General features: G+C 33.9%; 4 protein-coding genes across 12 annotated transcripts in view; all 4 read right to left on the reverse strand.

Annotated features, from left to right (window-relative positions):
* Positions 1–2,241, reverse strand: LOC111707988 (uncharacterized). The gene is made up of 5 exons (XM_023481197.1): positions 2,142–2,241; positions 1,506–1,626; positions 948–1,281; positions 620–710; positions 1–307 (listed from the first exon to the last, which is right to left on the reverse strand). The coding sequence occupies exons 1-5, from the start codon at positions 2,233–2,235 to the stop codon at positions 198–200; spliced, it is 750 nt and encodes a 249-aa protein (XP_023336965.1). The 5' UTR covers positions 2,236–2,241; the 3' UTR covers positions 1–197.
* Positions 2,241–8,462, reverse strand: LOC111707986 (piRNA biogenesis protein EXD1). 5 transcript variants are annotated; one of them, XM_023481193.1, is made up of 11 exons: positions 8,255–8,462; positions 8,104–8,181; positions 7,860–7,969; positions 7,368–7,435; positions 6,904–6,977; positions 5,684–5,819; positions 4,822–4,958; positions 3,973–4,068; positions 3,297–3,363; positions 2,888–2,977; positions 2,241–2,501 (listed from the first exon to the last, which is right to left on the reverse strand). In XM_023481193.1, the coding sequence occupies exons 1-11, from the start codon at positions 8,434–8,436 to the stop codon at positions 2,463–2,465; spliced, it is 1,077 nt and encodes a 358-aa protein (XP_023336961.1). In that variant the 5' UTR covers positions 8,437–8,462; the 3' UTR covers positions 2,241–2,462. The 5 variants fall into 5 exon arrangements, with proteins under 5 accessions (XP_023336961.1, XP_023336960.1, XP_023336963.1 ...); XM_023481192.1 differs by having other exon boundaries at positions 2,888–3,058; XM_023481195.1 differs by lacking the exon at positions 3,297–3,363.
* Positions 8,460–14,453, reverse strand: LOC111707985 (uncharacterized). 2 transcript variants are annotated; one of them, XM_023481190.1, is made up of 8 exons: positions 14,366–14,453; positions 12,722–12,871; positions 12,388–12,468; positions 11,793–11,937; positions 11,205–11,313; positions 10,756–10,898; positions 10,435–10,557; positions 8,460–10,067 (listed from the first exon to the last, which is right to left on the reverse strand). In XM_023481190.1, the coding sequence occupies exons 2-8, from the start codon at positions 12,867–12,869 to the stop codon at positions 9,272–9,274; spliced, it is 1,545 nt and encodes a 514-aa protein (XP_023336958.1). In that variant the 5' UTR covers positions 12,870–12,871; positions 14,366–14,453; the 3' UTR covers positions 8,460–9,271. The 2 variants fall into 2 exon arrangements, with proteins under 2 accessions (XP_023336958.1, XP_023336959.1); XM_023481191.1 differs by lacking the exon at positions 10,435–10,557.
* The window catches only part of LOC111707983 (manganese-transporting ATPase 13A1), a 19,587-nt gene continuing 7,852 nt past the window's right edge, over positions 14,429–26,163 (reverse strand). For 2 of the 4 annotated variants that reach the window (XM_023481187.1, XM_023481188.1), the window contains exons 15-30: positions 25,791–25,934; positions 25,057–25,176; positions 24,546–24,640; positions 22,464–22,591; positions 21,573–21,701; positions 20,412–20,527; positions 19,900–19,991; positions 19,425–19,491; positions 19,025–19,111; positions 18,407–18,480; positions 18,038–18,133; positions 17,753–17,879; positions 17,053–17,154; positions 16,638–16,755; positions 15,914–15,987; positions 14,429–15,387 (exon numbers count right to left, since the gene is read on the reverse strand). In XM_023481187.1, coding sequence (XP_023336955.1) covers positions 15,298–15,387; positions 15,914–15,987; positions 16,638–16,755; positions 17,053–17,154; positions 17,753–17,879; positions 18,038–18,133; positions 18,407–18,480; positions 19,025–19,111; positions 19,425–19,491; positions 19,900–19,991; positions 20,412–20,527; positions 21,573–21,701; positions 22,464–22,591; positions 24,546–24,640; positions 25,057–25,176; positions 25,791–25,934 — 1,659 coding nt within the window. In that variant the 3' untranslated portion in view covers positions 14,429–15,297. The remainder of the gene's footprint in view (positions 15,388–15,913; positions 15,988–16,637; positions 16,756–17,052; positions 17,155–17,752; positions 17,880–18,037; positions 18,134–18,406; positions 18,481–19,024; positions 19,112–19,424; positions 19,492–19,899; positions 19,992–20,411; positions 20,528–21,572; positions 21,702–22,463; positions 22,592–24,545; positions 24,641–25,056; positions 25,177–25,790; positions 25,935–26,163) is intronic. The other 2 variants (XR_002766565.1, XR_002766564.1) reach the window with 2 other exon arrangements.

Raw genomic sequence — 26,163 nt, forward strand, 5'->3', positions numbered from 1 at the left:
TCAAACAAAACCTTTGGAAGTTTATTTGTTATTATTTGCAGTTATAATTGCGAATTCGTTAGATTAGTAGCATGTACCATTACTGGAGGAACGTTAAGGCTTACATATAATTCCATATTGGAAATTAGAGAGAAGAAACTGCCAAGTTTAATCTATATTTATATCTTGGAATTATTTAGTTCGAACTATTGATGATGCTAGGCATGATTTCTGATGGCAAGATAATCCGTCAGAGTTGGATCCTTTGGGAGGAAAACTTTTCGAGGATTTTCAACCTTGACAATTCTTCGACCATCCCGGCAGTAACCTAATAACAATTTTTTGTTTAAAAATGATTTAAAGACAAATACAAGCCATCTCCATTATAGTGATTAAAGAAATGTAAGAGTAATTTAAAGTGACCCTACATGCAAAGATGGCAATGCCCGATTGATTCACAACGGTACCCTTTAAAACTTTGTCTCAAATCAATGTTATTGTTTCTTTAAACCGTTACTTTTCATTTACGAACGCGACTTGCGCATTTTCTGCTATTAAAAAAAGTATAGAAATTTTCTGAATTAAACACTCAGAAAAAAGAAGGCATCTTACACATTTTACAAAGCTTTAAGACACTCACTGTATGAGTTGAGAGAGTTGTATGCTGAGAGAGCATGAACTAGGAGTCTCTCAAAACTTGACATCTCACAGATAAACTCAGCTGTAGGGTTCTAATTATAAAATATACTTAAGGACTAACAAGGGTTCAGAACTATTGTTTATTTTGACCATAGAGTTTACTTGTTTAAACTTTTTTAGCATTTATTGTCTGAAGCTCATCCTAGTTTTAAAGGGAGGGATTGCTTGCTGAAAGGTTTTTATAAAGGTATAATTCAAAACAAAAAATAACTATTTTGTCCTTTCCTGTGTAATATAGACTATAAAAGTTAAAAAAAGTATATTCATTCCTCAGAAAAGTTCTGGTTTAAGGTTTCCTCAATGCCGCGGAGCATTCCCAGCGGAACATTTTTCTTGAGCGCGCACCTCAGTTTGGCGCCAATTCTAAGGAACGCTTCTTCCGCTTGAAGTTCTTCCTCATTCTTCCTTTCCTCCTCTTCCTCCTCCGGTATGTTGAAGTACTTGCTCTCCTCGTTGTTCAGGAACTCCTCAAGAATGTTGGAGTTTTCTGACTCCAAGAGGTCGGAAAAGTAAGAGGTGTACTCTCTGTTTACATCTAGAGTTGGTTCACACTCAAGACCATCAATACCAAACATAGTCATCAACATTCTCTCATTCTCAAACCTAAGGTTATCAAATTATTTTAGGATTGTATCTATAGTTTAGCAATTAACTTTAAAAAACTTTTCTTTAACAACATCCCAAAAAATTAAATTGCGCCCTAAGTATAGTACATACTAATTTAATATTTTATACAAGAAATACAAATTTAATATTTTATAAAAACTTTTCTTTAACAACATCCCAAAAAATTAAATTGCGCCCTAAGTATAGTACATTGTTAATACCTTTGTTTGCTACGTCTACCCTTCTTCATTTTCAGCCTGTATCCGACACTACGGGCTAGCATGGCTGGACAAAGGGGGGGCACACGTAGTGGTGGCCCCACCACCACGGGAGTACTCCGCCCTAATTATTTTTATTATTAGAATTAAACTAGATCAGAACAGAGTTAATCACAAAAAGAAACCCTAGTACTGAAAAAGAACTTATAGAAAACATCGTTCTCAAAAAGTTTTTGATCTACAGGTTTACCCACAAAGGCGATCTAAAACTAATATAATGTGACGATCCCAAGGATAACTTACATCTTCTAGGTTGAATATAGTCTTTTAATAGCATATTAAATGATTGAGCAAAGAAAGAAACAAGTTTACAACAGTTGCGAGAAATCACAATAAGGAAACAGACAATATAAATTCCGTACAGTCGTCTCCGATTCTTCTTTTGTGGGTAACCCTGTGATTTAAAAACAGTAACATTCTTGTTTTGATCAAAAGTTTAAGTTTTTGTGGGTCATTTCAAGACAAATGGACTATTCCAAGAGAAAAAAGAATGTTAAAAATTCAAGCTAATTCAGCGATGGACAATTCCATAATTGTCAAAAGTTGGCCCAACTTGTCTTGGAATGACCCATCTATGACCTGATTCATCATCCGTCTGAACCGCCGAGGATCGTTCCGAGCTTGAGGCTCCCGAGGGAATAACAACTTTACGTGGTTTTGGGAGAACACCCATTCTGATTCTGAAAAAAATATCAAACTGAAAATTTGAGTAAATTTTACATTTTTACAAAATGACATCACAAGTAGTCAGTCAAAACTTTGGTTTTAAATAATGGAAGGAGCAGTGTTGCTGAACCTTTCATGATACGTTTACATATATCACTGGCCGTGTGGTTAATTTACAATTAAACTTGAGAAAAAATACTTGTTACAGTCTAAATATTCCCTCCTTCAAGAGCTTTATTCGCAGAGCTGTCTGGGATAGTATTTCCCCCTGTCCTGCAAATCAACAACAGAATTTTATAATTTAAAGAATAAATTCAATATTTCTCTCTCTTATTTATGTAATTTAAAGGGATTCTAGATGTAGTTTTTTTTACCCTTCCTTCAAAGAAGGGAATGTCCGATTAACAAGGTACCCTTCAAACCAAAATTTAAATCTAATAACTGTTAAATTATGTTAATTTCTCCATTCTGTAACAAGAAATGTGTAACTTACGTAGAGAAAACATAAATAAAAATTATCAGTTTTCAACGACAAAAACATGGAAATCTAATTCATACTTGATCAGATGAGTATCGTTGCAAATTAGGGTTTAAGTCCCTTTCAGTGCACAGTTTTTCTTCTACTGCACACTTGGATAAATATGGTTGAAATTCTGTTCCTGATATATAAAATCTCCCTCTACAGTTCTTCCCTGGTTCCTGGCCTCTTCTTTGTCCTTACTCCAGGTAGGGTATAGAGCACACAGCTCCTGAACACAACAAATCATTAGCTCCGGGTTCCTGGCCTTCTCTTTGTCCTTACTCCAGGTAGGGTATAGAGCACACAGCTCCTGAACACAACAAATTATTAGCTCCGGGTTCCTGGCCTTCTCTTCGTCCTTACTCTAGGTAGGGTATATAACACACAGCTCCTAAACACAATAAATCATTAGCTCCGGGTTCCTGGTCTTCTCTTCGTCCTTACTCCAGGTAGGGTATANCTCTATAGGTTTAGTATACTCAACATATCCTCTACCTGTGGTGTTGATATCTTCTCTATAGGTTTAGTATACTCAACATATCCTCTACCTGTGGTGTTGATATCTTCTCTATGGGTTTAGTCTGCAACTTCTTAGCATCATTATTCCCGAGCTCCCTAGAAGAAAGAATTTAAATCTGAAATATGGAAACCCAGACTCCTCGGACCGCCCTATATTATAAACTCTACAGAGCATATGGTAGTCATAATAGATAAATACTTATGAAATGACTGTCGCCTGCGTGCTTTCTTTTAAACTATAAAATTTAACCAAGGATTTGAATGTAAATTTATTTTTAAATGTTAATGGCACAGATTTAAAAATTTATCAGTCACAAATACCATAGTTCTTAGCGGTATTTCATAATTGAAAAAAAAGATAGAAAACGACAATCATTAAACTGCTTTCAGTTAATCAATGTGCTACGCTTACGATGGAGTAATCCAATTGTTTTATTATTATAATTTTTGCCTTTGGAAATAAAGTGTTACCTACAAAGGATGAGACTGTAAAGACGACTTGAAACTCTTCAAATATGACAGTCCTGAGTTTAAATTATGCCTAGAAATGTGATCTTTAAATGGCTTATTCAATGATTTGGAAAAGAAAGAATTTAGGAAATCATGAATATAAGGAAACATACAGTATAAATTCCGAACATTATGATTCGTCTCTGAAGTTCCATCCTTTGTGATAACCCTGAAAGTTTAATACTGTTGTTGCACCTGACTGTGCTTAAAAAGAGCTGGGTTCCTTGGTTGAAATGATACATAACAGCCTTCTTACAGATCTTATACAGAGGTAGAAAGTACAAACAGTTCCTAAAATATGTAGTTTTATTATAAGGGGGGGGCGGAGGGGGACCCTTGGCCGCCATGATCCTCTGGTATGCAGCATGCGAGCCTACCAAATTTGCCAGTTAATTCAAGCCTCCGCTTTATAAATGCATCAGAACGGGCCTGCATGTTACAGGAGGGTTTTTAAACTCATGTTTTAAGTTTTAATAAAAGATTTTTTACAAATTTTTCGACTTAGTGGCAATAGAGGTTTCTCACAGATGTCACAATTTTGTTGATTCTCTAGTTGAGTCGTTCATTTGAGTCCTCTTTGTGCTTCCTCACTGTGCGTCCTCATGAAAAGAGCATTTTCTTCGTGCTTCATCACTGTGCGTCCTCAAGAAAAGAGCATTCTCTTTGAGCATCGTTATTGGCGTCAAACTAATTCCTATTTTGCAACAGAGCAATGTTGCTAGTGAGTATATTTTGTTATCAAGGGGCTGAGGACTGAAGACGAGTGAACCTCTATTAAAAGATTGACAAGTCCTATTTACAGCGGTACCTTTCAAATCTTTGTCTCATAAAATGACAGAAATATCCATAGTCTTCAGTTTGAAAATTGACTATTTTCAATATATTCAATTGTGGTTTATCAACTTAAGTGGGTTGAAGAAACAATGGAAGAAAGTGAGAGTAAAAAAACTGATGTGAATCTTTAAATGAAATCACGAGAGTGCCTTCAAGTACTACCTGGAGAGTCCCTTCAAGTACTACCTGGAGAATCCCTTCAAGTACTACCTGGAGAGTGCAAGAATTGTCTGTTTGTCAAACCCGTTCCTCCAGAATCGACCCTGATCCCTCTCCATAGTCTCCGGTCTGTACTTGAAGTAGAATAAACCTGTCTCAGGGATACCCAGATACTCCCTGCACAACACCTTAACAAAATAGGGATAGATATTTTCATGAAAAAGAATCTACGCTTAAACATTTTTTTCGGCTAATTTCGATAATAACAGATTTCTTTAACAAAAACTTAATTAAAGAAAAAAGCTAGCATTTCTAAAACCTGTCAGGAGTTGAGTCTTTGCCTCAAACTCTGATTTTCTATTTTCTTTATCTTTGCAAAACCCAAAGTCGTAGGCCTTAGATTTTTCAAACTATGACTTCTGATAGATCAAATAATCAAAGTTTGAAATAATAAAGGTTTACATGATCAGGCTGCAAATATATATGGGTTAGAACTTTTGAGTTTACGGCGAAAAAGCAATTCCTTCGTTATTTAATTAGTTTTCCTCTCGATTTACCTCTCGATTTACCTCTCAATTTACCTCTCAATTTACCTCTCGATTGAACTCTCGATATACCTCTCGATTTTCCTCTCGATTTACTTCTCGATTTACCTCTCAATTTACCTCTCGATTGAACTCTCGATTTACCTCTCGATTTTCCTCTCGATTTACCTTTCGAATTACCTCTCGATTTACCTCTCGATTTTCCTCTAGATTTACCTATCAAATTACCTCTCAATTGATCTCTCGATTTACCTCTCGATTTACCTCTCAAATTACCTCTCGATTTACCTCTCGATTTAACTCTCGATTCACCTCTCGATTGAACTCTCTAATTTCCTGTCAAAATCAAAATTGAGCATTAAAAGTACCTGGTATGTTCTGATAAACCTAGGGAGGAAGCCTTGAGCCTGGCTCATTGTGAAGAAGGTGATATCTGCCACTGCCGTGTCGAATACGTTCATCAGGTTGACCTCGTACTGGTGGTGCAGCAGGTCACTGGCAAATCTAATCAAAAACAAGTAAACCTAAAACAATTTTTTTTTGGGGGGGGGGGGTTTTATTATTTTTATTATTATTATTATCAACAATCAACCTACAGACAAAGTACAACGACTTGTAGGTTGAGATACAATGAAAATAGAGTTGAGCTCCTCCACTTGCCCTATATGGGATCTAGTAGTTCAGTCCTGGCCTGAATTTGAAGGATTCAGTGTGTATGCCAGGAAAGCATGGATACTAGAGGATAAATAAAAGAGATGCATAAAAAGCACTGACAGAATGCGGCACACACCTCCGCTGGGTTTAAAAAGAGCTTTTGTTTTTTCCTTTTTAGTTTTAGCTTTAAACGTTTTGACCAGGGAAAGTTGAACAAATCGTATTGGTATATTTTAACCTGTATACTGCCCTTACTCTTACTGGGAGAACTTTGAAATCGTCATTTTTATTTGTCCCGAGATGCCCTCGTTCCATTTTACCAAATGATTTTTAAATAAAGTCAGGTAAGTATACTGGAAGAGTTCTAGCCTCATTTAACGGTTTATAAATTAACTTTAAATATTCAATAGTTAAATAAAGAGTTGTATAAACTCTGATTTTCCTATTCTTATATCTTTACAACCCAATGTCGTAGACCTTATACATTTCAAACTGTAAATTATGTTAGATCAAATAATCAAAATTTGAAATTTCAAAAGTTTAAACCAACAGGTTGCAAAGATATAAGGATGAGAACATTTCAGTTTGTGGCAAAGACTCAATTCCTTTGTAAGCCACAATTAAAATTATTGACTTTTAGATGGAAAAGCGATTCAGTTGCACGAAATTCCGCGAGTATTTAATTGCTTCCTTGTTCGCAATTATAGCGCAATTCCGTGCAATGAAATGGCGCAAGTGGAAGCAATCATTGGGTGCAATTCCGCGCAACGGAATTCCGATTGGAAAATCAATATAAAATACATTTTTTAAAATCTTTATCTTTTATTGATCCATCTATCTATCCAGTATTTTTCCATCTATTGCAACGTGATTTTCAACAATAATTTTTCTTCTTATTAATCTTAAAATTTGATAAATAAAATAAAAATTTGACCTGACGTCATGGAATACTTTAACTTTCTCCTGGGACTCGAGGAAATATTGTAGACCGTACTTGAAGACAGAGTACTAGTTTCAATCAGGCCTTTAAAGTGTTTTAACAACAATGAATTAGAAAATAAGACAAAACTAAACCTCATTTTGATAAAGCAAAACAATCTTGTTCTATCGAAAATAATAAAAAGTTTGTTTTTAGTAAACATCGCACTTATTTGGGTGAAACAGACTTTGAGTTTCAAATCTTAAAACCTTTTTTAAAGCTGAAAACGTCAATAACCGTCAAATTAACTGTAAAGCAAAAACAAAAATTGAAAAATATCCGCGAAATTAAATTAGTGTATTGATGTGTGAATAAGAAATGGCGGCTTAAAATGCAACATTCAAAAGCTAAAATTACTATTAGAAATGTTTAAAAGCGCCAAAAGGACTAACTTAATTAGAAAGGATAAAGCCTGTTTCCTTCATCTTGCCAATATCGAATAGGTATACAGCAGTCTCTGTACATACACTTACACATTTCAGTGTACCTAAATAATTCAACTTACTGTTAAACTAAATGTTGTAATACATAATTCAAATGTTGTACTCTTGTACTAATTCTAACCTGATCTAGATATATTTAGTATTTACTCCCTCTAGTTGTACTTCAAGTACAGAAGATAAATAAATATTGTACTCTTGTACTAATCCTTACCTGATCTAGATATACTTATTCCCTCTAGTTGTACTTTACGTACAGAAGATAAATCAATATTGTTCTCTTGTAACTAATCCTTACCTGATCTAGATATATTTATTCCCTCTAGGTGTACTCCGAGTACAGGAGATAAATCAATATTGTACTCTTATACTAATTCTAACCTGATCTAGATATATCTAGTATTTACTCCCTCTAGTTGTACTTCAAGTACAGAAGATTAATCAATATTGTACTCTTGTACTAATCCTAACCTGATCTAGATATATTTATTCCCTCTAGTTGTACTCCAATTACAGGAGATAAATCAATATCCTTCAGAGCAGAATCAAAAGCCTCGTTCAAGGCCTCTATCACATAAACCCTAAAGCAATATATTTTGGTCCCGTAAAGACGTTAAATGCTGACAATAAATATCTAAAATTTATTAAAAAATGTTTGCATAAGAATCCCAAGAAATATTTTTATATAAAAAACACGTTTCGCGCATTAACTCACTTTCTAGGAACACTGATGGCTGGAGGTTTCTCTAAGGTTTCCCAAAGTTTTGTTCTAATCTCTGACACCGAACAATCACTGTAAAAGGTAAAAAATAAAACATTAGGTTTTGTCAAAATCTTTAAATTGGGAAAAGTTAATAGATACAAACCAGCGTAAGTAGCTAGAAGTTCGTAAAGTTGGTAAATAATAAACTTTAGACTCATAGCTAGTCTCATCCAACTTAGTCCTGGGATCAAAAACAGGACCAACCCTACAGTCTCCGCCATTTGTAATAAATTTGTCGTGTTCTCCAGGTCCACCATTTTGAATAGGAATGTCCGAATTCTCCATTTTATGATGCTTTTAGATAAGACTCTGAAAAAATACATATGACATTATGGTGAAATACAATAGAAACAACCACTTCATTAATTAACAATTTTTAAATTGATTTTTACAACGAAATAAAATAGACATATGTTTCAAGAATTAAAATTTGAGTGAGTCTGAGAAGGACAAGGAACTGTTAGTTCTAGAGAAGAGGATGAGAGAGGAGGATCTCAGGATTAATCAGATCAGGATGATGACCCAGAAAATGATGATAAGTGAGAAGAAGTTCGGGCAGCTCTTTGACGACGAGACAAATACAAGGTTTAAGGAGATGTTCCTCAGATGTGGGATGACCCCGGACGAATTGAGGAAGGAGAAGTTTGCTGATATATCAGAGTAACACGAAAATTTGGCGCTACAAATATATTCCTAAAATACTCCTGTTTTAACTAAACCTGTTCCTGCCATTTAATGATTCATCCTAAGTAGAATCTATGTATTAGATATATGTAGGAAGAGGTTTATTTTGTTAAAATAAAACTGAAATCTCATTTTATAAACACGCTTAAAATATTTTTAAAAATATTTTGTACTTTTTATCCTGGTGATTTATTACCAATAGTTGTATGTTTAAATTCATCATAATAAAGAAGTATTTTATTACAATTTGAACTAAGAGCTGTTTTGGTCAAAACGAAACAGAAAAGGGGTTGTTTTCAAAATTTCAATTTTAGACAGTTTTCATTCATGCATTTGATTACTATGACAAAATAAAAAATTAAAGTTCCAGTTGGTTCATTAATTTTGTTACTGGTATTTCACACTGAGAACTACATTAGTACAATTGTACATTTGTTTACAGATTGTATTCAACTATAAGATTTTCACTTCCCAATTCATTAGATCCATCAAACATGTTAATAACTTTCTCAGCGTTAGATTTAGTAATAAAGCTAACTATGGCATAGGTAAAAGGCTCTGAGGTTGTAGGTTCTCTTAGGTCAACTTGGAGAGGGGTGAATTCTCGAAGAAGATGCTGGATATCCAGGACGGATGTTTCCTCGCTAAAGTTTGCAAGTACTAGCTCAGGTTGATTAGGACGGATATCTGCATGCTCCGCAGTAGTTGGAGATGAATGACCGGAAAATATATCCTCCTCCTCCTCTGAGATATCTGTGCATAAGTCTAACGGACAAGTAATATCTTCTTCTTGTATAATACCAGTACAGGACTGTTCCTGGTCTAATTCTTTCATAATACTTGCCTGGATCATTGGAAGCTTTGCTTGAACTTTTACTCTCCTACCTCCCAGGAGTTTATTATGACAGGTTCGAACACCAAGCTTCATCTCCTCCATGCTCTCACATCTAACGAAGGCGTAGGCCTTGCTGCCGGACACTACCATCTCCCTGATCTGCGCAGAACTAATCCCGGCCAGGAAGGATTGAAGTTTATGGACAGGAAGAGAGTGAGGATAGTTTGAGACGAGGAGTTCCAGGGCGGATTCCTGAGGTGGGTTCGGTATAGGTTTCTTTCTCAACTTCCGGTCTCCGCCCTCAGCTGAACCAGCAGCTGCTAGTCCTACACACAGCAGGTGTCCGCCATCTTTTAGTTCTTCAACAGCTGCCTCCGCCTCGTCCAACTCATTATACCTTGGCAGGATGTTTTCTTAAAAGATTGATTGGCTGATTTATAAATCGAAAATTCAAAAATACAATTGAAGGAGAACGACGAGGATAAATCCTTCCATAAAAAAGGCATATTCGATTCACAACGGTACCCTTTAAAATACTAACTGATAAAAATGGGGAAGAAGTCATCGGTTTTCTAGATAGATAAGTGTTCAATTCAACAATTCCCTACATTCTAGATCAGAAATGCGCGCAAGTCAATTTTATAAAGAACCCAGAATTGAAAAAATCAATTTAAAACTAAATGGAGATCTCAAACTCTCAAGGATGCTGTTGAGAATAGAACATAATATGAATGATTGATAACGTTGTTTGTTTATTAAATTACCTAATATAGCACCATTTTTTCTTGTCTTGATAAACAGATTGCACATCTCCGAATCCATTAAATAATTCAATAATTTCACTTCTCTCCAGAATCTGATACCCTTCCCGGTTCATATTTTTAAACCTTAAAAGTTTTTGAATTTTTCGAAAAATGTTTTTTTTCTTTAATTCTTCGAAATAAAAGTTCGCTCATGATAAGACATTTGACAATTAACCTTGACGGAGACGCTTTAAACTTTTTAAAAAGAATCGTGAAATTTTGATAAAATTCAATATATTTTAGATTTTCATTAATTTATAAAATTTCTAAAATTTCTTATACCTGACGCAGTAAAATCCCGATCTATCCGGATGACATTTCTTTTGTTCTTTTCCTGCGACAGAACAGTCTTTGGCAACGCTCAAATCCGAGAAAGTTGATTTTAGAGACTTTAACGCTGCTAATGCGCCAGACTCGTACTGGTACTAAACAACTTAACTTAAAAGCTGTCATTTAATACGAAAGAAAATAAAATTGCTAAGATTATTAGAAATATTTAAGCATGTTTTCTTAAGGAAAAAGTAGGGTAATGTTTTTTATTTAATGTTGGTTAGGCTGGCAATCGTTAAAAATAGAGAGAACTAAAAATTACTAGGTATAAGAAAAAAAATATATATTGGGGTTTTTTTTAATAAAACTTAATTAAATTGCAAGAGGACAAAAAAAACTTTTTAACGCGAGTTCTCTAAATGGTATAATGGTGAAACAAAGTTGACAGATTAAAGATGTTCCTTGACGAATACTCTAACCCTGCCCCTGATAGAACGAAGGTTGCTTTGCACTGAAACTACTGAACCAAATTCTGCAAATATCTCCTTCAAATTTGAAGTATTAACAAATCTAAAGCCAGATATATATATCGGGCTTATACAGAGGTTTAATGAAAGATAAAAGTGTATTTTAATTTTTATTCAATTTGGTTTGTTTATTTAAATAAAATAAAAATAAAATAAAAAGATTCTAACGCAGACCTATAGGTTTTAAATCTTTGATAACAAAAATGAAGTTAGAATTAAAATAACTGAAATAAACCGGTTTACAATCGATGAAAGAAACAATTCCAAAACAGGAACCAGTGTAAAGGGACTATTAGCTTAATATTCTGTGGCCCTCCGGCCTTCATGCAAAGATGCCAAATCTACAACTTTACCCATGAAACCTTTATCTGTTCAAAAATGTGGAAGATACCGTCGTTTTTCTGACTCAAAAAGGGTTTAATTCTGATAATGTCTCTAGTATGGTAATGTTGTAAATCGAATATTTCCATCTTTGCATGGAGGATCCCATTCTGTATCCGTGAAATATATCCTGTACCCTGCCTGTCAGTTGTAAACGTGATATCGTATGTTCCAAGACAAGGAAGGATTAGCTCAGGTTCAGGTTCAACCTTCTCCGGGATCCTCTCCTTCCTTAAACAGTCCGGAGCTATCTCCAGATTGTGGAGTAGTTTGCAGGATTTCAGTTCTAACCAAAACCGCTATCATTCAAAATTATCTAAAGCGAGAACCAGAAAACTGACATGGATTCGAGTTATAGTCCAATAAACATGAGACAAATTAATAGTGTTACAACAAATACGCTTTAGTATTGTAATAATGTCGTCTTTCAATTCCACACTTTTCTGTTTTTCACTGTAGTTGGAAAATTTGTGAAAAATCAGGAAAAGCAGGAATTTGGGATGCTAAACCTTTCTAAAACTGAGTGTCTGAATTCCAACAGATATTTTTATTTTAGATTAAGCTGACAGATAGGTCACTGGAGGCCTCTTAATCCTTTACTTTTTTAGAACAATTTGAGAACAATTCCAAGTTATTTTCTATCTTAAAAAAGTAACTTTGAATTGTTTTCAAATAGTTAATGTAATTAATTAATTTACAAGGTTTAAATATTTATCGTTTAATGGCAGCAGTTTTCCTTTCAGAGCATTTATAGCTTCCAATGGAGTTGAATAATGAATATAACACCGTCTACGCAGACAGCTGTAGATCCGGGATCCTAGGAACCAACCATTCATTAACTCTGGTTAACATGTAAATATCAATTATTATTGTTTAATATTTCGCTTTTCTAAATTTTATTAGATTTAAAATGTAAAAATAAAACATGTTACATTTTACTTATATTGAACTTGAACAGCAAACTGCTAAAATCAAAATTAATTGTAACTGAAGAAGTTTGTTTAAATTATCAACATGAATTTGACAGAAGTATTGTGTGGTTTCTACTCTTTTAAGGTATGTTCTGGTTCCTGGGAGAATGTCTCCATATGTATTAAAGAGCTTGATTATGATGGAGGACTCCAGCATGAGCTGGTTGAAGAAGGTGAGCTGGTAGCTCCCCTGGAACCTCATCAGTCGATCCATCACATCCATCACATCCATCATACCACCCTCCATCTCTATATATATGAGGTAGTAATCTCTGTTTGTTTGTGTGGATGTCCGATCATCTATTCAATATAATAAAGCTCTCCGCTCATATATGTAATATATATATTTGTATGTAATCAGTTTTTCATTCAATCAAAAAAAAGATTAAAATCCTTATTATTTACATATATATTTGTAAGTACAGTTTATTTATTTATTTGTATGTAAATATGTTAGCTATAGCCGGCCAAACGACTGAACCGAATTGGCTGAACATTTGGGGGTAACATAGGCTAAATAAAAATTTCGACATTTTTTATAAATTTTTTTTTTTTAAATCAAAACTTTTTATATATTAGATTTATTCTTAAATTCTACGGGCAACGCCGGACACTTTAACTTGTAAATCATGAGCCCCTGGACCGATTTGCATCAAATTTTGATTTGGGAACTCGGGAGAACCACGGGAATGTTCCTAGCTTAGTCTAAGATTCCAAATCGTAATTTACGAGCAAGTGCGGGTAAACGGCGGGAGTAACTATGAGTAACCTGGGCAACGCTGGGTTCCCAAGCTAGTACTTAATACAGTTGTAGACATGCAGATTTTCAATTGGCAGCCATAATTAATTTAAAACAATTTAAAAGATTACATTTTCAAGTTTGTCAGGGTTATTTAATTTCTAAAAAACTTGTTAACCGAGAAGTACCGAATAAAGGCAATAATCAGCGAGAAATAAAAATTGTACAGAGATGGAAATTAAAGAATTTGAGCCGCGATTTAAATCTGCCAAAACCCGGTTTAAATTAAGCGCCGGCGTAAATCTTGAAACATCTGATACAATTTTAAGTGGAACCAACCATATTAAAGCCGCGGCTTAAAGGGGATGGTGGAGTTGGCACATTTGATGTAGGGGGGGGGGGCCCTGCCTTCATTTTTGGTTCAAATCTTCCAATTTTTTGGGTGCGCGCCTAATTAGGGTTCGAAATTCCTATAATAAAATAAAATTGAACTTTAATGACCTCTAATGACCTCTAATGACCTCCAGAAATAGAAAATATTTCAACTATGGCTTTATGCACATCAAACGAAAGCTAGGGACCCAGGGAATACAGTAGCAGCAAAAAATCCAGTGTTTGACCTTCTAATGACCTCTTACGACCTCTAATGACCTAAATGACCTCCAAAAATGAAAATGTTTTAACTATGGCNGAACCAAAAATGAAGGCGGGCCCCCCCCCCCCCTACATCAAATGTGCCAACTCCACCATCCCCTTTAAACCGCCGCTCAAATTCTTTAAATTCGGCCACAGGTTTCCACAAAGCGTCGAAAATATTCTTTTCTTTGGAATTTAAAAAGATTTTAACAATTAACTTTTTTGGCGGGAAAGACTTAAAATTAAATCAAATATTTTCTGACAGGTATAAATTAATTATTACAACTTTTCAATTATTCAATGGTTCAAGAAAGTAGGAAACTTCTTTTAAGAAAAATAAAAAAGTTTGCTTAAAAGTTTGAACGTACCCTTATGCTATTTCCTTCTATGTTGGATCAGCTATGGATTCATATTCAGGTCGGCATTGTAAGTCTAGAAATAGAAATAACAATTATTTTGTTAAAGTGATACTTTACACCAAACATTTAATCACAGATACAAAATCAAATAAAGTGACCAACTACCTACCTAATACCCAGACATCACAGTTCAATTAATAACAATGCATGTTTCAACCTTTCTGTACAATGTACATTGTACATACAGAATAAAGTTTATGTGGTGTACAGTGAAAAACAGTGCTTAAGATCCGGATTAGAATTTGCTGAATCCTTAAAATATTGGCTCCTTGGATCCGGATTAGGATTTGCTGAATCCTTAAAATATTGGCTCCTTGGATCCGGATTAGGATTTGCTGAATCCTTAAAATATTGGCTCCTTGGATCCGGAATCGGAAAAAATGAAATGGATCCTAAGTCCTGACTGAGAGTTTCCAACAACCGAGTACTAAACTGTACACTGTACTTTTAAAAGATGGTAAACATGGATAAAATAAATACATAAATAAATAACTGCCAGAACTAGTTTAACAGACGTCAGACGTGAGACGAGAGGTTTATAGAATAGAACGTAGAATAGACGAAGGATGATAACTGTCCTTAAATTCGTTTGACGACCTTTCTTTAACTTTCAACATTTAATTGTACAGTACATTGTACAGTGTGCATACAGTTAAATGTCCATACAGTACAAAAATAATCTAATTATTAGATCTAGTTGTATGTACTGTACTGCGTACTATTCTAAGTAATGTACTGCAGACTGAACTTGGTAATTGTACTACGTACTGTACTGTCAACTACGAGTTAAATCCCAATCTTGAGTTTACAATCTCCAGCTATGTAGAGAAAACTGTATTGCACTGCGTTCTATTCTGTGTACTGTACTGCAAACTGGCGAGTTAAACCCTAATCTTGAGTTTACAATCTCCAGCTAGGTAGAGAAGAACTCTGTCTAGAGTATAGGCAGCTCCAGCATCAAGCATCAGAACCTTCACATACATTAATATAAATATTAGGTCAGAGTGTGTGTCGTTGTAATTTCAATAAACCCTTCATTCAAAGCACGGTATTCCCGACTCACCACAATACAATTATTTACTCCTTAAAGAGGAAGATATCATCGTTTTAGTAGCTTAAAAGGTGTTTAATTCTCACAATTTCTCCATTGTTATTGCCCCAAGAAATCTGCTAGTCACTTTTATATAGAAATAAAGGATATCTCATTATTTCAAGATCAGACAACTCTAAATAGGGTACCGTTGTAAAGCAGATATGCCAATCTTAAAGTAAAAGTTCAATTGTTTCACCTTGATAAGTAAAGATCATGCTTTACCTTGATAAGTAAAGATCATGCTTTACCTTGATAAGTAAAGATCATGTTTTACCTTGATAAGTAAAGATCATGGTTTACCTTGATAAGTAAAGATCATGTTCTACCTTGATAAGTAAAGATCATGTTTTAGCTTGATAAGTAAAGATCATGTTTTACCTCGATAAGTAAAGATCATGTTTTACCTTGATAAGTAAAGATCTGAAATCATCTGTGAAGTTTATAATACTGAACTGTTCAGCAAACTCAGGGAGAAGACCTAAATACAAATTTTGTTAATTTTTTAGCTTTTTTCCGCATTTTTTAATTTAGACTTTCGTGTATTTAAGAATAGAATTTAGTAAACAATTGTGTTGTCATAAGCTCAAACAATCAATCAAAGGGAATTTTAGGGACGTTCTACTTTTCACATTTCAAACTGAGATATGGTATTTTCTTATTCTTTACAACATGAAGAATAATATTTTGTAAACAATTGTGTTGTTATTTTTTTAGTTATCAGTTCTTTTTAGCCAGTCATATCATTCTTCATTAATTTCCTCACCATTTTTTTGTTTGTTCTTTTTTATATTTTTAACATGTTTTAGTTTTTTTTTCTTCTAGCTAGTCAACCAAGACTGAGGTTTACATAATGCAAGCATAACTACGAATCCTCCAGCCCCTGCTAGAGAGTAGAGAAGGGGTTTATGGTAAGTTTACCTAATGCAAGCATAAATACGAATCCTCCAGCCCCTGCTAGAGAGTAGAGAAGAGGGTTATGTTAAGTTTACCTAATGCAAGCATAACTACGAATCCTCCAGCCCCTGCTAGAGTAGAGAAGGGGTTTATTGGTAAGTTTACCTTATGCAAGCATAACTACGAATCCTCCAGCCCCTGCTAGAGTAGAGAAGGGGTTTATGTTAAGTTTACCTAATGCAAGCATAACTACAAATCCTCCAGCCCCTGCTAGAGAGTAGAGAAGACTACGGTTTTCTGTTAAGGATTCCATGAACGGGTGTCCACGGTAGTTAATGGCAAAGGTTAGCACCTAAATATTAAATAAAGAACTATTTTACATAAATGATGATATGTATAGTTGAACCGTTTCAAATTGACTAGCCATATATTTGTTGACAAACTTCAGTTTGTAGGAGGGATCCAAAAACATCAGTGCTCTCTTTTTAACAAGAAACTTTAATTAATTTTGTTTAGTAATAAAAGTTGTTATTTCCTAGGGGTGTATTTATTGGATGATTCAGCTGATTCAACGATGGGGTTTGGGGTTATTTTGAACAAATATTTAAGTTCAGAAAGCTCATTAATGGCTTAAGAGTTAAATAATAACCTGGAGAAACATAGAGATGATGTAGACTGTGCTGTTGAGAAGGTTCGGAGCAAACTCCTTCTCCAGGTCCGGGAACTCCTCCCTGGGCTCCAGCAGGTAGGCCTACAACAAACAGATATAATCAAGGGATATATACTTACTTACCCCCCTTCCTTCCTTTCATTCTCTGCACCTTGGAATATCTGCTGAATAATGGGGAGATATACACTTTACATTTTCCTATTTAAAGGAACTGTAGTCGTAGTTTCAACTCACAACAAAACCTTTATCTGCACCCTGGAATATCTGCTGAATAATGGGGAGAAATACACTTTACATTTTCCTATTTAAAGGAACTGTAGTCGTAGTTTCAATTCATAACAATAACTTTATCTGCACTCTGGAATATCTGCTGAATAATGGGGAGATATACACTTTATATTTTCCTATTTAAAGGGACTGTAATCGTAGTTTCAATTCACAACAAAACATTTCTCTGCACCCTGGAAGCTGAATAATGGGGAGATATACACTTTACATTTTCCTATTTAAAGGGACTGTAGTCGTAGTTTCAATTCATAACAATAACTCTATCTGCACCCTGGAATATCTGCTGAATAATGGGGAGATATAAACTTTACATTTTCCTATTTAAAGGGACTGTAATCGTAGTTTCAAATTTTTCAAGGAAATATTTACCCCTGCCTTGGTCTAATCCTACCTGCTGTACGAGGAAAATCATGGAGCTGAGATGAACGGCGAACTGAGATATCACAGTGAGGATGGTGTACACGTTGAATATGTTGGGCAGGGGACGGGATTTAGACAGGGTTGTCAGGGGCTTTGATCTAAATAAATGATCCTTTACTTAAAACTGACTTAATATCCTTCTGTTCAAAAATTTAAATGTTTCATTTTAAAATTTTAAGATTGGCATGACTTGGGAAATTGAACATTTTTTTTGAATGATTTTTATATTAATTTTCTTAAATAAAACTAATTTCACCTTGAGATGAAGAGAAAGCAGGCTGCTAGGAGAAGACCTTGGAAAGTTGCTTGACCGTCAGAGAATTTAACTCCCTCCAGGTACAAAACTGACTGACTAAAAATCAAACGATTCAGAAAACCCAGTTGAAGAAGTTTGGAACACTTAAATAAATTCTCCGTTTAAAGATTTCCATGGTAGATATCTCTGAAAGAATGCGACTGAAATGACAACTTCAACATTACATAATTAAAATAATTTGGAAAATATTATCGAATAAAAAAGTCATACATTTAATTACTAAAAAGTCTCATTCTTTGTGGGTAACCATGTAATTTATCTACATCGCTTATTGGTTTTGTGGTAATACTAAAAAATTTATTTCTATACCTGTATGCCAAAATAAGGGCATTCAAAGCCAAAATCTTAAACATCTGTAGAGTAGTGACCAGGGTACAACGGCCCTTAACAATTTTATGTATTTTTTTTCTAGAAAACTGGTTAATTTTTTAATTTTCTTTAAGCTGAACCATCATACACTAACACATAACATATTGTAGTTAAGATCCAAAAACTGTACAAAACTTTTTTGACCTGGTCCAGTTCCATATTTTTCAAATGATAATGTAAAAGAAAAGGATCCTGAGCACTGTAGTTTTACCATTACTATCAAAAACATCGCTTCCACATTTTTTACCACAGTGAGGCCTATACAACTCTAGAATAGGAAGACGACTAATAGAATTAATTATTATAATGTAGTCTTATGAAAATAAAACAGCAACTGTAAAGTGAACACTGAACACAGACCCAATCGAATTAAAATGGTTATTTTTAACTACTAGAGTATATAACTAATTTCTCTAGAACAACATTAAATACAAATAAGATTTATAAATTGTTGGTTCCACAGTATTTTGAGTCTCACTGTACTTGCATCAATACTATTGGATAGTATTGATACAAATAATCTTGTAAGAGAGAAGTCTCGTCAAAATCTCTGTTTACCTGTTTGATCACGTGATTAATTGAAACTATACTCGAGTGCTTGGAGGTGAACGGAGCAGCGATACTAGCGTCGCCTAGCTTCACGACCTGGAAACAATAATTAACTCTATTCAAGGTGTGACAACTTGAAAAGGTAGAAAAGTGAAGTAGAGAATCAGGTAGTACAGTCAGTCCTCAATACAATTATGGACTGCTATGTCATAAATACTGTTGTAAACTCAATATTTTACAGGGATACATATTTTGAAGAAATGATGTTAAAAGACTTAGAAAAATTAAAAAATTACCACTGTCAAATTCTTCCCTCCCCTCTTTTGACACTCTAACCAAACAAACACCTTTCCCTCTATAAGTCATATATGTTGCCCCATCACTAGGTCTACTAGCTGTACCCCTCTACCTGCATATCCTCAGCTTCCTGAAGTTCCTGCATCATCTTCTGCAGCTGAGCTTGTCGTGCATTCATCCTTTAAATCAATCAATGAATCAAACTATTCTGAATTCCATCATTCATCCTTCAAATCAATCAATAAATCAAACTATTAAGAATTCCGCCATTCATCCTTAAAATATCAATTAATAAATCAAACTGTTTAGTATTCCGCAATTCATCCTTCAAAATCAATCCATAAATCAAATGGTTAAGCATTCCATCATTGATCCATCTAAATCAATTAATTAATCAAACTATTAGGAATTCCATTATTTATCCTTTAAAAATCAATCAATAAATAGGACTATTTAGAATATAATAATTCATCCTTGACCTTCAAAAATCAATCAATAAATCAAACCTAAATATCCTATACCCTTAATTTTTTTCCCCCAATCTCACCCTTCTTATAAAAAGCAATTTATGTAAAAAGTCAACTTACCTATCTCTTGGATCAGGTTTCTTTACATCCGTCCTTTTCCCTTTTCCTTCTTTCTTCAGTTTGTCAAACTTATCTACCTCCCTCTCCTCATCCTGCACAAGGATTATTATTATTATTATTGCTGAAATTATTGTTATTGTTGTTATTGTTATTGTTATTATGGTTATCATGGTTATCATGGTTATTATTGTTATTATAGTTATTATTGTTATTACTGTTATTTTTGATATGATTATTATCATACCAAAAGAAAAAATAAATGTCCCTTATTTTTAATCTTGATTCACTGGATATTCGAAATTATTGAATATAATTTACTCTGTATATTAATGTGATATATGCAACCATATGAATATCATGACAACAATCGGAAATGTTCTTATATACTCCGCCAGGAGTCCTGAAAATAATCCTAACATAAACATAAACATAAACATCATAACTATCATGATCATCATCATTTTTCAATGTTATAATTTACATCTTTTCTGTGAAAACAACGATATTCTGACCTTTTCCTCTTTCTTCTTCTTAGTTTGAATAGATGAAAGAATTGCTACTCCTACATGAGCATGCTTCAGAGCACCAACATCATTAGTTCCATCTCCACACATCAACGTGTAATAACCTGAGTAAAGATATTGATTGGAATACAATTTTCAATCTTAAACAAAAGAAAAAAACAGTGTGTTAAAATGATGAAAATTCAATATACTACAATAAATGTTTTTATTAAAAGTTTCGAACAATACAAAAAAAAAATATTTCAGCCATAACTCGTAAATATTTTTTTATGTGGATATTTCTCACTTGAAAGATGTATCTTATCTTGATTGTATAAATGAATTATTTTGTATGATCAAGATGAAACAAGAAGGATTAGCTTGAGATTGAAAAATGTGTTAAGATGATGGCAACGATAAGTAAAATACGAATAAAGATGACATTTCAACCCATTTTTAATAAAATGTAAGTGTGTTATATTTTTTTAATATTAAAAATTTCATCGACAGATTTTTTATTTTAATTTGATTTGGATATTTATCATTTCCAAGAGTTATCTTATCTTGATAGTTTGAATAAGTTATTTTGAAAGATGAAGATGAAGTATAATAATAATATTATATCACATTCTTGGAAGATTTGAATACATTCCCAGAATTACATTGTTATTTCAACTACTTTTATTTCAACCTGAAAGGACCAGTATTTTGTAATAACTTTGTAATAATAAAGGTGAAGGGAACTAACTTTGCACCTGTATTCTTTCAATCAATTAGGAACAGGGAAAATGCTCAATTCGTTCCCCTTATCAGAAGCGTAGACCCGTATAAAAGGTATTCGTATAAATATTTGTTAATGTCTATTTATAATACTTATTTTAAAAATTTAGGCCATGAAAATAAAACCTAACAAAGATAGATTCAGCATGCAAGATTAGCTTGCAAGGCTCAAAGACTTAAAAGCCAGGTCCGGGGGATCGTTTGATCTACAACAGGTGAATTAATTAAGAATTATTGCTGATTTGGCGACGTAGTGAATCCGATAAGAATGTGGTATAATAATAATAATAACACTGTCAATCCTTCAATCTGAGATTTCACACTTGAGCTCTCTTCCGTTTAAGTTTCAATGAATTAACCCAGTTAAGAGCTGAGTATATGAAGGACTACCTAGATACTTGAGAGTAGTGATGACGACCTCCTTCTGTTTAGGGTTGACCCTAGCGAACACCTTGACGTGGGGGAGAAGACGGTGCGCCAGTTCTTTTCTCTCAGACAATAAGTACGTGAGTCCCTCACCTAAATGTTAAATATTTTTCTCAGAAAATTAATGTGAATATTTTTGAGAATTCAAAATTATTTTTTTCAAATTTCTCATTAAACAATTTATTTTCTTTAAAAAGTTTAAACTCAGTATTAAAAAAAAGACTTAGAACAAAAGCAGCGGGAATTTTATTGTTTGCTATCCAGCTTTGTCTGGACTTTTCCCTTTACAAGTCAACCAACTCAAACCAGACGAATAACATTCCCGTGGTTCTACAGAGTTTCCCAATTAGAATTTAAGGCAAATTGGTCCAGAGGATCAGAGGTTCAGTTTTTAAATCAAAAAGATTCAGTTTGCCATTTTTATACCTAACAATTTTTGGAAAAAATTGTCAAAGAGGGGGGAAAAGTAATTTTATGGAAAAGATATACCCCTTAAGTGGTAAATATGTACCTGTAGGATACACCCCTTGAGTGGTAAAAATGTACCTGTAAGATACACCCCTTGAGTGGTAAAAATGTACCTGTAAGATACACCCCTTGAGTGGTAAAAATGTACCTGTAAGATACACCCCTTGAGTGGTAAATATGTACCTGTATATTACACCCCTTGAGTGGTAAAAATGTAAGATACACCCCTTGAGTGGTAAAAATGTACCTGTAAGATAGACCCCTTGAGTGGGAAATATGTACCTGTAAGATACACCCCTTGAGTGGTAAATATGTACCTGTATATTACACCCCTTGAGTGGTAAATATGTACCTGTATATTACACCCCTTGAGTGGTAATTATGTACCTGTAAGACACATATCATAGCTGGAGATGAACTGCTTCCACTGTTGGTTGCCGAGCTCCTTGGGTCCCTTCAAGGAGACAGTCTCCTTCTCATCCACACTCTTCCAAACCCAACCATCCACTTCATCACTGAATATAGGAAAAAAATCACGTATCCTTTACAGAAATGTAAATTAGGAAAAACATTTTCTGGAAAAATTAATTTCCCTCTTCTTCATATTCAGAAGATTTTTCACGGTAGTTAACTTGTATTTTAACGACTTTTGACCAACAATACCGACCTATAATTCCCCTAACAGAGGGACGTTAAGTTACTTTTTGTCCCTATTCATTCATTCTTATATCATCTTAAATTCTTGGTTACTTTATATTCATTCACTTGGGACAATTAAGTAAAATAACCACCCGCCGCGTTCTGCAAAGTTTTTGTGAAAAAAGTGGTCCATTTTCATCAAAAAAAATCGTATTTCTTGTAACTGCAAATTAAGTAGACAATCTTTGTTTTGTGTTGTTTAATATCCAATTGTATACATTTTCAAACAGGGTTGTAAATATTTCCATCTCTTGAAATATAATAAACTCTTATTTAGAGAAGAATTATCCCTTTAACGAAGACGATATAATAAACACTCATAAAAACTATTTTAACTATTTTCATTGATTGAGTTGATTTAAGTATCATTAAATTCCGTGCACTAGTAACATTCCTTAACAACCCGATTTGACCCAGTAACTACAAGTTTATCAGAACTGAATGACTAGGGCCATAAATAATGATGAGGATCGAAATGATAAAAGAAAACTATCAAAAATTATAAAATTTTTTACTTAACGCTTAGCACAACGTTTTCCAATTTAATTAGCTATTTAGAGCGCAGCAGGTTTTATAAATATTTAATGCAAAACTTTTCTATTTCAGTATTTCACCATGAATTCTTTTCAGACGTTCTAGGGGTGAATACTGAATACTAATCAGACGTTCTAGGGCTGAATACTTTTCAGACGTTCTAGGGGTGAATACTGAATACTAATAAGACGTTCTAGGGGTGAACACTTTTCAGACGTTCTAGGGGTGAATACTGAATACTAATAAGACGTTCTAGGGGTGAATACTGAATACTAATCAGACGTTCTAGGGGTGAATACTGAATACTAATCAGACGTTCTAGGGGTGAATACTAATCAGACGTTCTAGGGGTGAATACTTTTCAGACGTTCTAGGGGTGAACACTTTTCAGACGTTCTAGGGGTGAATACTTTTCAGACGTTCTAGGGGTGAACACTAATCAGACGTTCTAGGGGTGAATACTATTCAGACGTTCTAGGGGTGAACACTTTTCAGACGTTCTAGGGGTGAATACTTTTCAGACGTTCTAGGGGTGAATACTAATCAGACGTTCTAGGGGTGAATACTAATCAGACGTTCTAGGGGTGAATACTAATCAGACGTTCTAGGGGTGAATACTAATCAGACGTTCTAGGGTTGAATACTTTTCAGACGTTCTAGGGGTGAATGCTTTCCTGAATTTTAACATAGAAGAGAAGAAAATGTAAAAACCAACATATATTTAAGGAAACTTGACGTTCTAAAACATGTCAATTACTGGGACATTGTATTCATTAGATATTATCACAATTATTTTGTTGATGCATAATACAATTATCAAAACTGTAATAATAATGTGATTTATCAGCAAAAAATAATCCAGAAATTCAATAAAATGATCGATGTTAATATACTAGTGGTTTATTAAAAACAAATAAGAAATATTGCTTTTTAACTGGTTTTAAATCCCCAAATTATACCCCTCCCCCCCTCTTTCCTGAATTATTTAGACAAGTAATAACCTCAGGGTATATATTTACTTAGAAACTAATAACCCCCCTGGTCCCCTTTCTAAAATATCTTATTTTCCTCAGTATACTGAGGATTTTTTCCCGAGTTGAGGAAAACAAATGTTTTTTTTAGGGGAAAAAATAATATTTGGTTAGAAAGTGGAAATAATTTTCCTGTCTAATCTCCTCCGCCACTCCCTTGAATCTTTAAAAATTATTTCCTTCAAAATATTTACCCCTGACTAACCTAGTAAGGATAAGAGTCGTCGAGTTTCTTGAGAATCTGAGCTGTTTAGCTACATGACAAGCTGTCAAAGGATTATCTCCAGTAATCATCATAACCTACAATCAATCACAATATAAATACAATCAACAACAGAATGTTCATGATTTTTGGGGTTGATCAGTTTTATTTAATGGTTAAATAAAGTTATTTTCAAGAAGTTTTTGGGTTAATCAGTTAAAATGTTAAGAGAAAAACAGGGGTCTGTCAGATACAGCAAATTAGCATTCTTACGAATTTTTGGAGAACCCTACTCATAGTTTTCTCAAATACCTATGAACTGATCCTTGAAATCTCTTTCATTTAAAATTTTAACCAATTGAACGCATTTGGCATCCAAGAAATTTAGAGCTTACATTTTTGTATAACACAAATATGGATGTTAGCGGCTTGAACCTGTACTTAAACCTCTTTAACATTAAACACAAAAAAAAAAAAAATATCCCCCCCCCCCTTTCCATACTACTTCACTGACCTGATGTGAGGACCCGACCAACTCCTTGATCACGGACTTGGAGTCAGGTTTCATCGGACAGGAGATTATCACAAACCCAGCAAATATCGCCTTCTGCTCTACACCTTCTCTTGTCAGTTCCTAGAATATATCAATTAATTTATCAACTGTCCAGTCTGGTTACATTGGTTACATAAAGAGACTCTTCACTCTTGATCCACGTAATTTTAATTTAATCTAAGCAATCACGATGAAAGATATTTTCGTTTTCCTATCTGAAAATTGTTATTTTTTAATTGCGGTTTTTGTGGAGATTTACTGTAGAGAGGGGATAAAATTGTCAGAATTTAACACATTTCACACTAAAACCTGGCAATATCTTCCTCACGGGTGCTCACTGGAATAGGTAGATGAGTAAAAGGTACCATTGTGAATTGGGCATGGAACTCTTAAATTGGGAGGTCACTTGACAGTCCATGTTAGCCATCANGATAATATTAGATTAAAAAGAATATTCTTATCAACTGGTTAGAAAATTAACTAATCTATTAGTCAACCCATCTTTAAAAGTTGATTAAATAAATCACTGTTTACTTTTAACAAATCATTTTGTCATTTTGTCATTAGCTGACATTTTAAATACAAATTAACTAATAAATCTATTAATATTACTTATATAATCAATTAACTAAAACAAAACAATTTTGAACCCAAATTATTCCATCAAATCAATCAATCAATTAAATGAATCTAACCTTAATATCCTGATGAGTGAGCCTGCCTAGATCCCTCCAACCTAGAGCTAGAACCCTGGCTCCCCTCCTTGATAAAGCCAAGTAGTTCTTGTCGTAGTCGGCCGGTACATCGATAAACATACCCTTCAAGGTTTCAGGAGCACCCTACATAAATATTTGACTCACCCCTTTTCTCGAGACTAACCTAAAATTTTACTGTAACTTTTTTCCAACAGATACAAAACTAATTTTTTGGTTAAATTCTCTGAGGAAGAAAGGATTTTAAAATTTGTAGAATGNAATTTAATTGAACGATATTAAAAAAATAGTTTGGCTTGACTTTGTTTAAGATGGTACGTTTATGGCATGCTTTCTCATTACTCAATGCTCATGG

Source organism: Eurytemora carolleeae, unplaced genomic scaffold (genome assembly GCF_000591075.1).
Source record: "Eurytemora carolleeae unplaced genomic scaffold, Eaff_2.0 scaffold692, whole genome shotgun sequence".
Taxonomy (NCBI): Eukaryota; Metazoa; Arthropoda; class Copepoda; order Calanoida; family Temoridae; genus Eurytemora; species Eurytemora carolleeae.

Excerpts from the sequence above, each read along its gene's own strand:
- LOC111707986 (XM_023481192.1), bottom strand. The coding sequence starts at position 8,436 with ATGGAGAATTCGGACATTCCTATTCAAAATGGTGGACCTGGAGAACAC. Across the intron at positions 7,970-8,103 it reads GCCATCAGTGTTCCTAGAAA|GGTTTATGTGATAGAGGCCT; the intron begins GTGAGTTAATGC and ends ATATTGCTTTAG. Across the intron at positions 7,436-7,859 it reads AATAAATATATCTAGATCAG|GTACACTGAAATGTGTAAGT; the intron begins GTTAGGATTAGT and ends TGAATTATTTAG.
- LOC111707985 (XM_023481190.1), bottom strand. The coding sequence starts at position 12,869 with ATGGAGGGTGGTATGATGGATGTGATGGATGTGATGGATCGACTGATG. Across the intron at positions 11,938-12,387 it reads AGCTATAAATGCTCTGAAAG|AACTGAAATCCTGCAAACTA; the intron begins GAAAACTGCTGC and ends GGTTTTGGTTAG. Across the intron at positions 10,558-10,755 it reads TCGGGATTTTACTGCGTCAG|GTTTAAAAATATGAACCGGG; the intron begins GTATAAGAAATT and ends AAAACTTTTAAG.
- LOC111707988 (XM_023481197.1), bottom strand. The coding sequence starts at position 2,235 with ATGGGTGTTCTCCCAAAACCACGTAAAGTTGTTATTCCCTCGGGAGCC. Across the intron at positions 1,627-2,141 it reads TCAGACGGATGATGAATCAG|GGCGGAGTACTCCCGTGGTG; the intron begins GTCATAGATGGG and ends AAAAATAATTAG. Across the intron at positions 308-619 it reads CAACTCTCTCAACTCATACA|GTTACTGCCGGGATGGTCGA; the intron begins GTGAGTGTCTTA and ends AATTGTTATTAG.